We start from the raw sequence: 12,511 nt of genomic DNA, 5'->3' as shown, positions 1-12,511 counted from the left end.
AGCATTGGAGACTAACTCTGCCCGCTGCCAGGAGTTCGATCCTGACCAACTCAAGGTTGACTCCGCCTTCCATCCTTCTGAGGTCGGTAAAATGAGGATCCGGATTGTTGGGGGAAACAGGCTGATTTTGTAAACTGCTTAAAGTGAGCTGTGAAACACTGTGGAGCTGTGCATAAATGGTCTTTGGTTGTTTGGGTTTTCTCCCGCGTAAAATTGGAAGTGTCTTGGCGACGTTTCGACAAAGTCTCATTCGTCATCTTCATGCTTCAGCTTTGTGCTCCTGGGAGCAATGTGTGATCCCAGCTGTTTCTTCCTTTTTAACTGCTAGTGGGGGCTTGAACTGATTGGGTGGGAGCTTGGCTGTGCTCTGATTGGATGGGGTTTTTTTTGTGCTCTGATTGGCTGGGCGTGTGTCCTGTTTGGGTGGGGGCTTGGTTCAAACCCCCACTAGCAGTTAAAACTTGGTTCAAACCCCCACTAGCAGTTAAAAGGAAGAAACAGCTGCGATCACACATTGCTCCCAGGAGCACAAAGCTGAAGCCTGAAGATGACGAATGAGACTTCATCGAAACGTCGACAAGACACTTCCAATTTTACACGGGAGAAAACCCGAACAACCAAAGACCTACAAACACCCGTGAAAACCTCAGAAAACAAATATAAATATATATATATGTATGTATGTATATATATATATTTGAATGAGAAAGTACTGCTAAACTGAATGAAACTGTGTGCTTTTAAATTTCCCCTGCTTTTGAACTGCCAGCATTTGAAACAAATAGGAATATTTGATACATATACACACAGGCACACAATGCAGGTAAGTATCAAATACTCCACTCTGAGTGTTATTACGTTTCCAAATATCGGTAGTTTGAGCACAAGAGGGATTTAAAATAGAGGTCCTTGATTTCACCCAGTTTCTCAGCAGATAATTCATGTTTTCTTTCAGAGATGCTTGTTGGATGATTTCATACTCTCTCTTTTTTTTAAAAAAATGCTCTCCTGGGATTTCCCTGTAAGGAATTGGAGTGTAAAGTTCAAATGCAGCCCACTCAGCAGAAGCCAAAGATGGGGGGGAGGAAATGGATTAACTCTGCAATACACACATTTGCATCCACTTCCCGAGAAATCGTCCAGCGGATCGACTGAAGAAACGAGGTTAGGAGGGAAACACAAGAAGGATAAAAATACTCAGGGTTAGCAGGAGACACGATGTGAGAAAAGGAAAAAGCTTGATGGAAAAAGAAGGAAGTCAGATTCTAAAATTCAACAATTTCAGCTAACTTGTTACTATAACCGGGGGGGGGGGGGGAATCCTCTGTGATTTGGGATCGCTATTCGATTTATGCTTAAGAAATGTTTTATCCTTTGTTTTTGGGGTAAATGCTCTAGTCCGGTGATGGCGGATCTTTTCGGTATCGAGTGCCGAAACCGGAATGCACATGTGCACACACTGGAGCGTTGGAGACCCCAAAACCAGCTGGCACATGCCTGTTTTTTTTGGCCAGTTTTGGCTGTTTTGGGGCTGTTTTCCAGCTGGTTTTTGTGCAGCTTTCAAGCTGCTTTGGGGGCTGTTTTCAGGCTGTTTTTGGCCAGAAAAACGGCCTGGTTTTTCGGGTGTTTTCTGGGCCGTTTTCCGGCAGCCACAAAGACCAGCTAACCAGCACACATCTGCGCACCGGAAACCAGAAGAGCAGCTGGCAATGGCGCATGTGCCCACGGAGAGGGCTCTGCGTGCCACCATAGGTTCGCCATCATGGCTCTAATCTTTCCGCTGTGTGTTTAAAAAGAATGGGCAAATTTCTTGGCAGATAAATAAACATCCAGAAGTCAAACATGAGGGTTAAGCATTCGTCCCTTAACAATTCCCAGAGGTTCAATGACAGAGAGAGAGAGAGAGAGGGGGGAAAAAGATCACACTCACTATTCCAGAAACTCAAAAGCTTTGCCTTCATTCGTCAAAACTTTCTCACCATCTCACCATAGCAAACAGCTGACAGGTGGGGTTTTCACTCTTAAAACGATCAGCTGGAGTCTCCAAAACCAATTCGTAAATTTCTAGGAGACTGACGCACTTCCCAGGACGGAGAGGGTATGGCGGGATAATCAATACAGATTAACCCTCGATATGTGACCGCTGCTGAGCCCAAAATATCAGCTGCTCAAGTAAGACACTTGTTCAATGAGCTTTGGCCCATCTTATGACCTTTCGTGCTCTGCTTCTTAAGTGAGTCACTGCAGTTGATTAAGTTAGTAACCTGGGTTGTTTAAGTGTATCAGGCTTCTCCATTAACATTGCTTGTCAGAAGGTGACAATCACATAATTCCTCAGGACACTGAAACCGTCTGTTGTGCCTCGTCCTCCCTCCTCTCCTCAGCCAGGCCCCTCCCGCCTACACCCGGGCCTGTTATCAGACTCGGAGTCTGATAATGAAGATGAACAGCCTGTCATGCCTCCAGTCCCTGGCCCTGGCCCCATGCCCGGACAGGATGTCAGGAATGAACAAACAAACCTCACTCCTACAGCGTGTGAGCAGGGAACCAGCCACGTGCTAGAATTACCGACAGCAGATCCAGCTGAAGAGAATTCACAGTGGGAGGATCCTCGCTTTCGGAGATCTGAGAGGCGACGCCAGCAGAAGGAAGGGAGGGGCAGGCCTGGATAAATGCTGAGTCATGGAGCCACACCCCACAGCCTATATAAAGGACCTGCTTGTGGCATTCCAACCTTGAGTCAAGCAAAGTCTTATCTAGTTTGCTGAAGTCACAACTTGGACTCCTGCCTGCCCTGAGAAACCTGGAAGGAATTTGGCAAAGCTGCACAGGCTTCGTGGCCATGCTTGATACGGACTTCCTAGACCCGGTCGTTGGAGGGGGAGTGGGACATGACATCGTCATAAAGACGAATCAGTTGCCAGATGCCCAACTTTTGACCACGTGACCATGGGGATGCCACAACCATCGTAAGTGTGAAAATTGGTCGCGAGTCACTTTTTTCAGTGCTGTTGTACCGTGTTTCCCCGAAAATAAACCTTCCCCTGAAAATAAGCCCTCCCCAAAAATATTTAACTGCATCCGCAGCAGGTCCCCGCCATTTCCTCTGGTTAGGGTTAGTGAGACAGAGCTGGAAATCAGGTAAGATGGCAAGAGGAACCCCAAAAAATAAGACCTCCCCGAAAATAAGGCCAAGAACTTATCTCGGGGTTCAAAAATAAATAAATAAGAAAGGGTCTTATTTTCGGGGAAACACGGTAACTTTGAATGGTTACTAAACAAACTGTTGTAAATCAAGGGCTATCTGTATTGACCTACAATTCCACAGTGGTTAGAACAACTCTGAGAAAGCATCAAGTATACCAAATATATTCCACATAATTTGGGCCTAAATGCAAGCATTTGTGTTCCAAATTCCAATCAGGATGGTGAAAGAGTTCATGTATTACCGGCCCCTTTTCACGACACAGATGGGGTGGGTGGCAGGGAAAAGCCAAACCGATTATATCCGTGAGGTTTATGAAATGCTTTTAGAAAAAGTCATTTAAAAATGATTTTTTTAAAAAATAGACAAATGTGGACAAAAATGTCCCCCCAAATCCCAATCTTTTGCCTTTCGTTTTTGTTTTTGTGAGCTACAGATTGAGATATTTCATTTAAAGTTAATGGTCTTCTAAGTTTAAACTGTTTGGGGTTTGAGCAGGAGAGTGTTGCTCTGGAAACAAATAGGCATTTAGGATGGAAGACTCAAGAAAAGAGGTTAATGTGTAAGCAAAGTATAATTTACAATATTTTTTAATGAAGTGTTTATCTACAGTCTCTCTCCCTCTCTCTCTTTCTCTCTCATATTTTTAAATTTTCAGTTGCATTAAGTTTAAAGTTTAATAGAGACATGCTTTGATTAGAAAATGGATGCAAAACGTCTTGTACTCTACGAAGCTTTTAATAATGTATTAGAACATATTAGTCAAATGATGCTTTAAATTTGTTGGCAATCTTCCCATACTTTACTCATTTGGCTTCTCCCCCCCACCTTTCATCTAGCCTGCCCTTGGTGTGGTCTTTTTCTTTTATTCTTTTAACCACAGTAATAATCATCATACTAGAAAGAGATAATAAAAAACTGTAAATCCTGGCGGCTTACGTTCTGCTAGAATAAATCCCAGTTTGGCAAACTGGAACCGCCCTGATCTAGTTTGTCCGACCAACTCTGGAAGGAATGAAAATGTAAACATTTGTCATTCTGTTTTGTTCTAGGAGGCTGCTGGAATTGACAGCTGCAACCTATTCCTGAAACAAAAGGTTGCAGGAACAAGCCATTACTGTAGCGCGCTCGGCTTGCTACCCCAGGAGCTATTTTCTGGAAAACTTCCTAATTTTATACAGCATACATACAACAGAATAACAGAGTTGGAAGGGACCTTGGAGGTTTTCTAGTGCAGGGGTCTCCAACCTTGGCAATTTTAAGACTTGTGGACTTCAACTCTCAGAATTCCTCAGCCAGCAAAGCTGGCTTGGGAACTCTGGGAGTTGAAGTCCACAAGTCTTTAAGTTGCCAAGGTTGGAGACCCCTGTTCTAGTGCAACCCCCTGCTCAAACAGGAGACCCTATTCCATTTCAGACAAATGGTTGTCCAATCTCTTCTCTGCTTAACACTCAGCCGGGTGGATAAATTAACAATGCTCCAATACAAGATTATGGAGCAGGCTTGTCAGTCAAGCTAAGGTACATGACCTTTGGTTAAACCTATCCCTGCCTCTTCTACACCCTCAAATTGACAAAAAATGCTAGATTTTTCTTCTAGAAACACAATGGGAAATAAGCAGTGGTGCCCTAATGACCAGATGGGTAGGCATGGCTGGGTGGTCATATGACTGGGTGGGCGTGGCCAACTAGACATCACTCATGTCAAGGGGCATCTCACCTCACCCAGCCTCTCCTTGCCATGCCTGGCCCCGCCTCTCCCTTCCCAGCCATTCCTTGTCACACCCAGCTACTTGCCCTGCTGCCGAGCTGGGCGAATGGCTGGGTGGCCGAGTGAGCAGGTGGGCAGTGAGGCGAGGAGTGGCTGGGATGGGAGGGGCAAGGCATGATCAGGCGTGGTGAAGGACGCTATTCAGCTGGTTCACCAAACTGCTCAAAAAGTTAGCTACCAGCTATACCGAATCTGTGCGAACTGGCTGAATCCCACCACGGGAAATAAGTGATCTTCAGAGAAAACAAGAATCAGCCAGACCCATCCACTTACTGTCAATAATGTCTCCAAGCCCTTGGGCGCGAAGTAGATCTTTCAGCCGTGTGACTTCTTCCTTCAGTTCCCGCACCAGCTTGGCGTTGGGATCCTCGTTGATCACCGCGTTGCATTTGATCTGCTTGGCCCGATCTGCATATCTGGACAGGGCATTTTATTAAGATTAAAACAATGGCAATAATGTATGTTTAAATCAGTGGCAGTATTCAGCCAGTTCTATCCGGTTCGGGTGAACCGGTAGGGGCCACCCACACAAACGTCATGACGTCCCATTTTTCTGTGCATGCGTGGAAGGCCTTGCGCATGCGCGAAGATGGTGTGTGTGAGCGTAGTCCGCACACACACATTTGCGAGCCAGTAGGGAAGGGAAGTTAATACCACCCCTGGTTTAAACATCCTTCACTTGGAAATGGTCACGAATCTTGGAAGATAGACTCCAAGGGTTTTTAATCTAGATCAGCCTGAAGCTGTGTGGACTTCAACTCCCAGAATTCCCCAGCCAGCATCTCTGGGAGTTGAAGTCCATACATCAATTGCTCTACAAACTTGAGTCACGTTGCCTAAAACAAGAGCGAAAACACGGAAGAGAAAGCCCAGCGTTTTATAATCCCATTCAATACCTTAATGTGCTTAATGTTTCATCATAGTTGATGTCTGCTGGGCTCAAAGCAGCCACCATGGCGGTTCTGGAGTTGCCACCTACAAGGCAGAAATGCAATCAGATCAAGGAAGATCAACGCTGAATGCCAAATCGTGAAGACTCGGCACAAACACACCATCATTATAATCATAATTATCTAGCCCATCGTCGGGATGTGAAAAGGCCACTAAAAGCAGGGATTTTTTTTAAAAAAATACATGTCTGTATCATAACAGCATGGTAAAAGATTGACAGCTGTCATCTTGAATATCAGAAGAGGAATTAGAATCTCATTTCAGACAAGCTGGGTTTGCTAAACAAACCAAAGTTGGTCGGGTTTACGCATCATGCTAAAACGGATGATGGTTTGAAAATCAGATTAGCAGAGTTGCCAAAGCACAGAGCAGCAAAAAAGAGGCAAGTCACGCTACGGCTTGATGAGTTGTGTGAACGCTAGTTTTACATTTGCCAAGTCTAAGAAAGAAAATTGCAAATTCTTGGTCCCAGAAACATCTATCCGGATCAAATATCATCCGGACCAATGCAAGGTTACAATCAGAATTTGCTTCCACCCCAGAGTCATAATGGTTTAGATCCTTGCTTTGAAAACACAGCTGATCAAACCGACATTTTTAAAAGACCAAAGTCCCAGTTTCAAAGACAGAGGAGCTAAACTTTATTTTATTTTATTTATTTGTCAATCATATATAAGATAACAGGTAAAAGTATAAACATAATTTAGATTTACATGAAAAGAGTACATAAAAAGGAATATTAGCACAGGGACGGTAGGCACAGAGGTGCGCTTATGCACGGCCTTTACAGACCTCTTAGGAATGGGGTGAGGTCAACAGTAGACAGTTTAAGCTTAAAGTTATGGGGGTTTGGGGATGTAACCACAGAGTCAGGTAGTGCATCCCAGGCATTGACCACTCTGTTGCTAAAGTCGTATTTTCTGCAATCGAGTTCGGAGCGGTTTACCTTGAGTTTGTATCTATTATTTGCTCGTGTATTGTGGTGGTTGAAGCTGAAGTAGTCATTGACAGGTAGGACATTGTGGTAGATAATTTTATGTACTGTGCTTAGGTCAGAGTGAAATCAGCGTAATTCTAAATTGTCTAAGCCCAGAATTTGGAGTCCGGTGGCATAAAGTATTTTATTACAAGCAGAGGAGTGGAGGACTCTTCTTGTGAAATATCCCTGGACTCTTATCGATTGTGTTCATGTCCGATATGCAGTGCAGGTTTCAGACAGATGAGCTGTATTCAAGATTTGGTCTAGCAAATGTTTTGTATGCTCTAGTTAGTAGTACAATATTACCAGAGAAGAAGCTACGGAAGATTAGGTTAACAACTCTTAGTGCCTTTTTGGCAATGTTGTTACAGTGGGCTCTGGCACTTAGATCTTTAGAAATGAGGACTCCAAGGTCCTTGACTCTGACTTCATGGACTAAAGTCTGCTGCTTCACCAAACGGGCCCATTTTTTTGCAGAGAGATCTACCACATGTAAAATAACATGCCGGTTATTCGGGAGTGAAACTTTAAAAACGAAAGGAAAAAAAAAAGGTTATCTCAACTTCATACCTAGGTTTTCCCGAAGCAGCCACGTCAGCACAGAATCCCTGTATGGGATAAAGTCCGTTTTCTTTTTCTTCTTACTCTGCAAAAGGACATTTTGTACTTAAGGGCCGGTTACCGTAAAAGACGCTTGCAGAAAGGGGTACCCAAGCTGGTGGCCTGCCACTTCCACAGAACGGGATGGGAAGCCACGACGTGGTGGAGGTGATTCTCCTGAGAAGGTGACACTTAAGTAGACTCTAAGGCCCCCCCCCTTTTTTTTCTTTTAATGGTTCAAACATTTAAATAAGGGCCTCTCCTTAAGTAGGCAGAAGATCTGAACCTGTTCCTTGGTTTGGCACAGACAGGAAAACTGGAAATGGCAAGCCCCATCTTAGAAGAGGAATTAGAGACAAAAAGAAGAATGCTCTTTTAGAAAGAAAGAAAGAAAGAAAGAAAGAAAGAAAGAAAGAAAGAAAGAAAGAAAGAAAGAAAGAAAGAAAGAAAGAAAGAAAGAAAGCATCTGCTGCAATGCACCAAGGTGTTTTTCAACACATCTGTCAGGATGAGGACATTTATTATCCAAGTTACACGGCGCTCCTGGATAGAAATTTCTTCATTTCACAGCAGTCAGAAATGGAGAACTGAGGGACAAAACAAAAGCCAGGCCAGCTTTGCTGCATATTTCTATATTTGTCTCTTTCTCTCTCTCTTTTTCTCTTTGTCTTCTCTCTCTCTCTCTTTCCCCTCCTACCCAACTGAGTTTTCCTTTGCCAAGAAGGAAACACGTTTTGAAAATGCTCCTGGCCTTAAAATAATGGTTTTAGAAATATGATTTTATAGCACGGAAGGGCTGGTCCTCCAGGAACATAAGACTGGGAGCCCCGTCTCGGATGTGCATAGGGCTTGGGATCCTGGCCACGATTCTGATGGGGTTAGCCAAAAGGCAGCCGATGAATCTAATCAGGATCGAGAACAGATGCCTTTGCCTCAAAACAAAGAAACAAAATCCAACTCCTATTGGAAAATCTTTTTTTGAGAGAAAGAGGGAGAAACTGCTATTCTCCCTATGCCTGAATGCATATACTATAGATTAAAAGGTTCCCCTCACACATACGAGCTAGTCGTTCCTGACTCTAGGGGGCGGTGCTCATCTCCGTTTCAAAGCCGAAGAGCCAGCGCTCTCTGAAGACGTCTCCATGGTCATGTTGGCGACATGACTCAACGTCGAAGATGCACGGAACGCTGTTCCTTTCCCACAAAAGCTGGCCCGTATTTTTCTACTTGCATTATTTTTTTTACGTGCTTTCGAACTGCTAGGTTGGCAGAAGCTGAGACAAGTCACGGGAGCTCACCCCGTTACGTGGCCCTAGGGATTTGAACCGCTGAACTGCCGACCTTTCGACTGACAAGCTCAGTCTTAAGCCACTGAGCCACCGCGTCCCTTATACTATAGACTAGGACAGCCCAGAACATTGAAAGAGACCTGGTGTTGTTACCGAAGTGAGCCGCATGTGATCCAATCACATATTTTGAAGCAGAGAATGCTCCCTGCAGGACTGTTTTTATACAGCAAAATTTGGTTCTGCCAAGACAGTACCGCAGAAAAGAACATTTTCTTTAGAGCGGCAGGATTTCTCCGGCTGCTACAAACATCCCTGCTTCAAAGAAAGCTGGTCTAGAGTTTAAAGTTGGTCTAGAGGCAAAACAGTTTTCACTCCTACAGGAGAGGTTTACTTGCCACCCAGGGGTTGTCACTGCCCAAGGAGACTGCCCTCACCGATTGATCAAGATTTACTGAATTTATAGTCTGTGGCTTCTTCCAACACTCCTCCCAATCTTCGAAGCAGGCATGTTTGGAATGCGAGAGGGGATTAGATGGGATGGGACTGTTATCTTTGCTAGCTAGGAACCTACAGGGACTAAAACAGCCGTTTCCTAACCTTGGCAACGTGAAGACGTGTGGACTTCAACTCCCACAATTCCCCAGCTTGCACGCTGGCTAGGGAATTCGGAGGGTTGAAGTCCACACACCTTCAAGCTGCCACGGGTTGAGAAATACTGTTCTACAGGCTATCACATTCAGTGACCACACTCTTTACCCATCGTACCTTGCTGGTGCAGTTATCCTAGTTTTGGAAGCAGAGAATGGAAAAAAAGAAGATAAAAGTAAGGTAGGACCACAAACAGGGAATTTTACATCAGTAACCAAGAGTCAGAGATAAATGTTCCACGGTCGTTTCCCCAAAGAAGCACTCCGGTTAGTCTTACCTTCGTCACCCTAAAATGCAAACCATCCATATCATATAACTCTAGGATACAGGTAGCTATGAAAAGCAACTCCAGCCTCAAGGTGGGCAGGAAGCTTTACACGAGAGGAAACAAACAGCAACGGCTTTAAGCCAAGTAAAATTAGCGAGACAAATGGGGTGAAGATTAGCCCCCCCCACAAACACCAAGTTCCAGTACAGATAGTCCTCGAGTTAAGACCACAACTGAGACTCGAATTTCCGCCGCTAAGCAAGGCAGTTGTTAAGGGAGCTTTTTTTTCCCACCACAGTTATTCAGTGAATGACCGCAGGTGGGTGAATCACAAAGTCTTTAAGAAAAAAACCAGCTTTCCCCATTGATGCTGCTCGTCAGAAGCTGGTGGGAAGGTGGGTAATGGCATTCATACGACCCCAGGATGCGGCAACCGTTATAAATGTACGCTGGTGGCCTGAATTATGATCACGTGATCCTGAGGATGCTACAAGGGTTGTATATCATACGTCACTTTTTTTCTGATAAATTTGAATGTTCGCTCTATCAGAGATCCCCAACTTTTGCAGCTTGGCAGTCTGGCGACGGGGGAAACCGGGCGGTGAGACTGGCAGCCCCCCGTCCATGTGCACATGCAGCTCAACACACACAAATGGTGGGCCGGTAAGCACGCGCATATGCATGCGCCCTGGCCCGCTGCTAACGCACATTGAGGTGCGCCCATGCAAGTGCACACTGGCCCATGAACACATATGGCCCTGTTCTGAATTGTTCTGTCCCGCTCGCCTCAGTCCAAGCGATGGCTTAATTAGCCGGCCCTATCAGCTCTGGCAGCAAAGTAGTGAGCGTCTGCCAAGTGTCTCTGTTATCTCCCTTGATGCCGATGAGTCAACATACGGTACTTTAGCTCTAGTCAAGCAGTTGATTTGCCTGCTATGAAGAGGCACAACAGCTCTTGCTGCCTTTATATCCTGTGGGGTGCGGCTCCATGACTCAGCACTTCCTTGGCCTGCCCCACCCCTGCTTCTGTTGTTCCCGCCACTCCTGCCTACGAAACCTAGGGTCCAGCCAGGCCTGATTGCCATCAGCTGGGTCTGGAGGCGTGGCCTGGGGGAGGGAAGAATCAGGGGATGGAGGCCTCGTTATCTCCTCCACCTGGCCTGCCTCTGGCTCCTGGAGCTGAGCCAGGGAAGCGGTGCTCCAGAGGTAAGTCCTGATGGCCCTTCCCCCTCACTTTCTGGCAGGGGGCCTGGCTCGGGGGGCGCAGACACAACACAAATAGGCCATGGCCCAGTAGTGGACCGTAGCCTGGACGTTGGTGACCCCTGCACTATATGAATGATTGTTAAGTCGAGGACTATCTGTAGTAGAGACGTAGGTGTAGGTTGAACTGATGGGCTACTCCATCCGTGCATGTGACTTAATTTGTAAGTGAAGCATCTCCGAGAAAACAAGCCATCTCAGGAACACCAAGAAGCCAACGAGATACAAGAAACTCCAGGACAAGATAGAAGCTAAATCTGTTAATATAATACTATTACACACACACACACAGAGACATAAACACAGACGACTCTTGGAGACAAATGTCCCTTTCACGTCTCACCTGTGACTAAGCCCCAATGAGCTCGAAAAGCAATCTTCTTTTTTTTTTAAAAGGCGCTCTCCCCCCCCCAAAAAAAATCTGGACTTACCACTTCCGCCAAAGCCGAAATCACCTTCCCCAGCGTGGTGAGGGACTTGTTGATATTTGCCCCTTCCTGGAAAGGGAATCAGACGGAAAGGTTGCTCAAATGCCAGAAAGTGGGGAAACGCGCGTAATCTTACTTCCCTGTCCTCAAGCAGGGCGTTTATTGATTTAAACTGCAGCAGGGATCTCAATGCCTGGATCTGCCCGGAGGGTGGAGGGGGTCAGATCTCCGGTAAGCGATGGCCGAGGAGGACAATAATCGGTTCTTCAACTTGGTTGGGCCAAGAGTTCTTGGGCCTCTTGTGGCTCAACAGACTAATGCAGTCTGTTATTAACAGCAGCTGCCTGCAATTACTGCAGGTTCTAGTCCCACCAGGCCCAAGGTTGACCCAGCCTTCCATCCTTTATAAGGTAGGTAAAATGAGGACCCAGATTGTTGGGGGCAATAAGTTGACTTTGTATATAAATATACAAATAGGATGAAGACTATTGCTAACATAGTTGTAAGCGGCCCTGAGTCTTCGGAGAAGGGCGGGGTATAAATGCGAATAAAAAAGAAAAGAAAAGCACGTTCCCTGAGCTGGTAGGGAGTTTTGAAGAAGAGGGGCAGGAGTTCGGTCTCTCAGAAAACGGGGCCAAAAAAAAAAAAAAAGCCCATTAAGGAATCACACTGGTCAGTTCAGGATCAAGAGGGCGACTTCAGGTACTGGCAGGGTGGGGGGGTGGCGAGACAGATCCTTCAAACTGAAGAGTGATGCCCATTTGCCAGCTGCCCACCAGACCCCATCCGTGGGAGCTTATACCTTTAGTCGAGTCCCTTTGGCACCGGTAGAATCGGCTCTTTCACTCCCGGCCAGGTCCACCAAACTGATTTTGCTAACCTGGAAAGAAGAGGCAGGAACAGTTTAGCACTACGGTCCAGAGGAAAAACAGATGATTGTAATTTGACAGGATCCAACAGGACCAGGACTGAATAATGCTCAATGGGGCCGATACAGCCTTAATGTATACACAGTGCGCAATGCAGTGCTGCTTTTTTGTTCTGGTTTTCCAGTTTTTTAAAACATGCAAATCCCATTGAAACTTTAATTACCATATTTTTCGGACTATA

At 45.6% G+C, this 12,511-nt stretch overlaps 1 protein-coding gene across 9 annotated transcripts in view; it reads right to left on the bottom strand.

Moving 5' to 3' along the window:
* Nucleotides 1-12,511, bottom strand: part of KIF1B (kinesin family member 1B) — a 134,208-nt gene that overhangs the window by 83,422 nt on the left and 38,275 nt on the right. For 5 of the 9 annotated variants that reach the window (XM_058161269.1, XM_058161268.1, XM_058161274.1 and 2 more), the window contains 6 exons: nucleotides 12,204-12,281; nucleotides 11,405-11,470; nucleotides 7,476-7,551; nucleotides 5,872-5,950; nucleotides 5,249-5,391; nucleotides 1,113-1,151 (listed from right to left, as the gene is read on the bottom strand). In XM_058161269.1, coding sequence (XP_058017252.1) covers nucleotides 1,113-1,151; nucleotides 5,249-5,391; nucleotides 5,872-5,950; nucleotides 7,476-7,551; nucleotides 11,405-11,470; nucleotides 12,204-12,281 — 481 coding nt within the window. The remainder of the gene's footprint in view (nucleotides 1-1,112; nucleotides 1,152-5,248; nucleotides 5,392-5,871; nucleotides 5,951-7,475; nucleotides 7,552-11,404; nucleotides 11,471-12,203; nucleotides 12,282-12,511) is intronic. The other 4 variants (XM_058161271.1, XM_058161273.1, XM_058161275.1 and 1 more) reach the window with 1 other exon arrangement.

Source organism: Ahaetulla prasina, chromosome 18 (genome assembly GCF_028640845.1).
Source record: "Ahaetulla prasina isolate Xishuangbanna chromosome 18, ASM2864084v1, whole genome shotgun sequence".
Taxonomy (NCBI): Eukaryota; Metazoa; Chordata; class Lepidosauria; order Squamata; family Colubridae; genus Ahaetulla; species Ahaetulla prasina.
The sequence above is the reverse complement of the archived record's forward strand: the minus strand, read 5'-3'. Positions and strand labels throughout refer to the sequence as shown.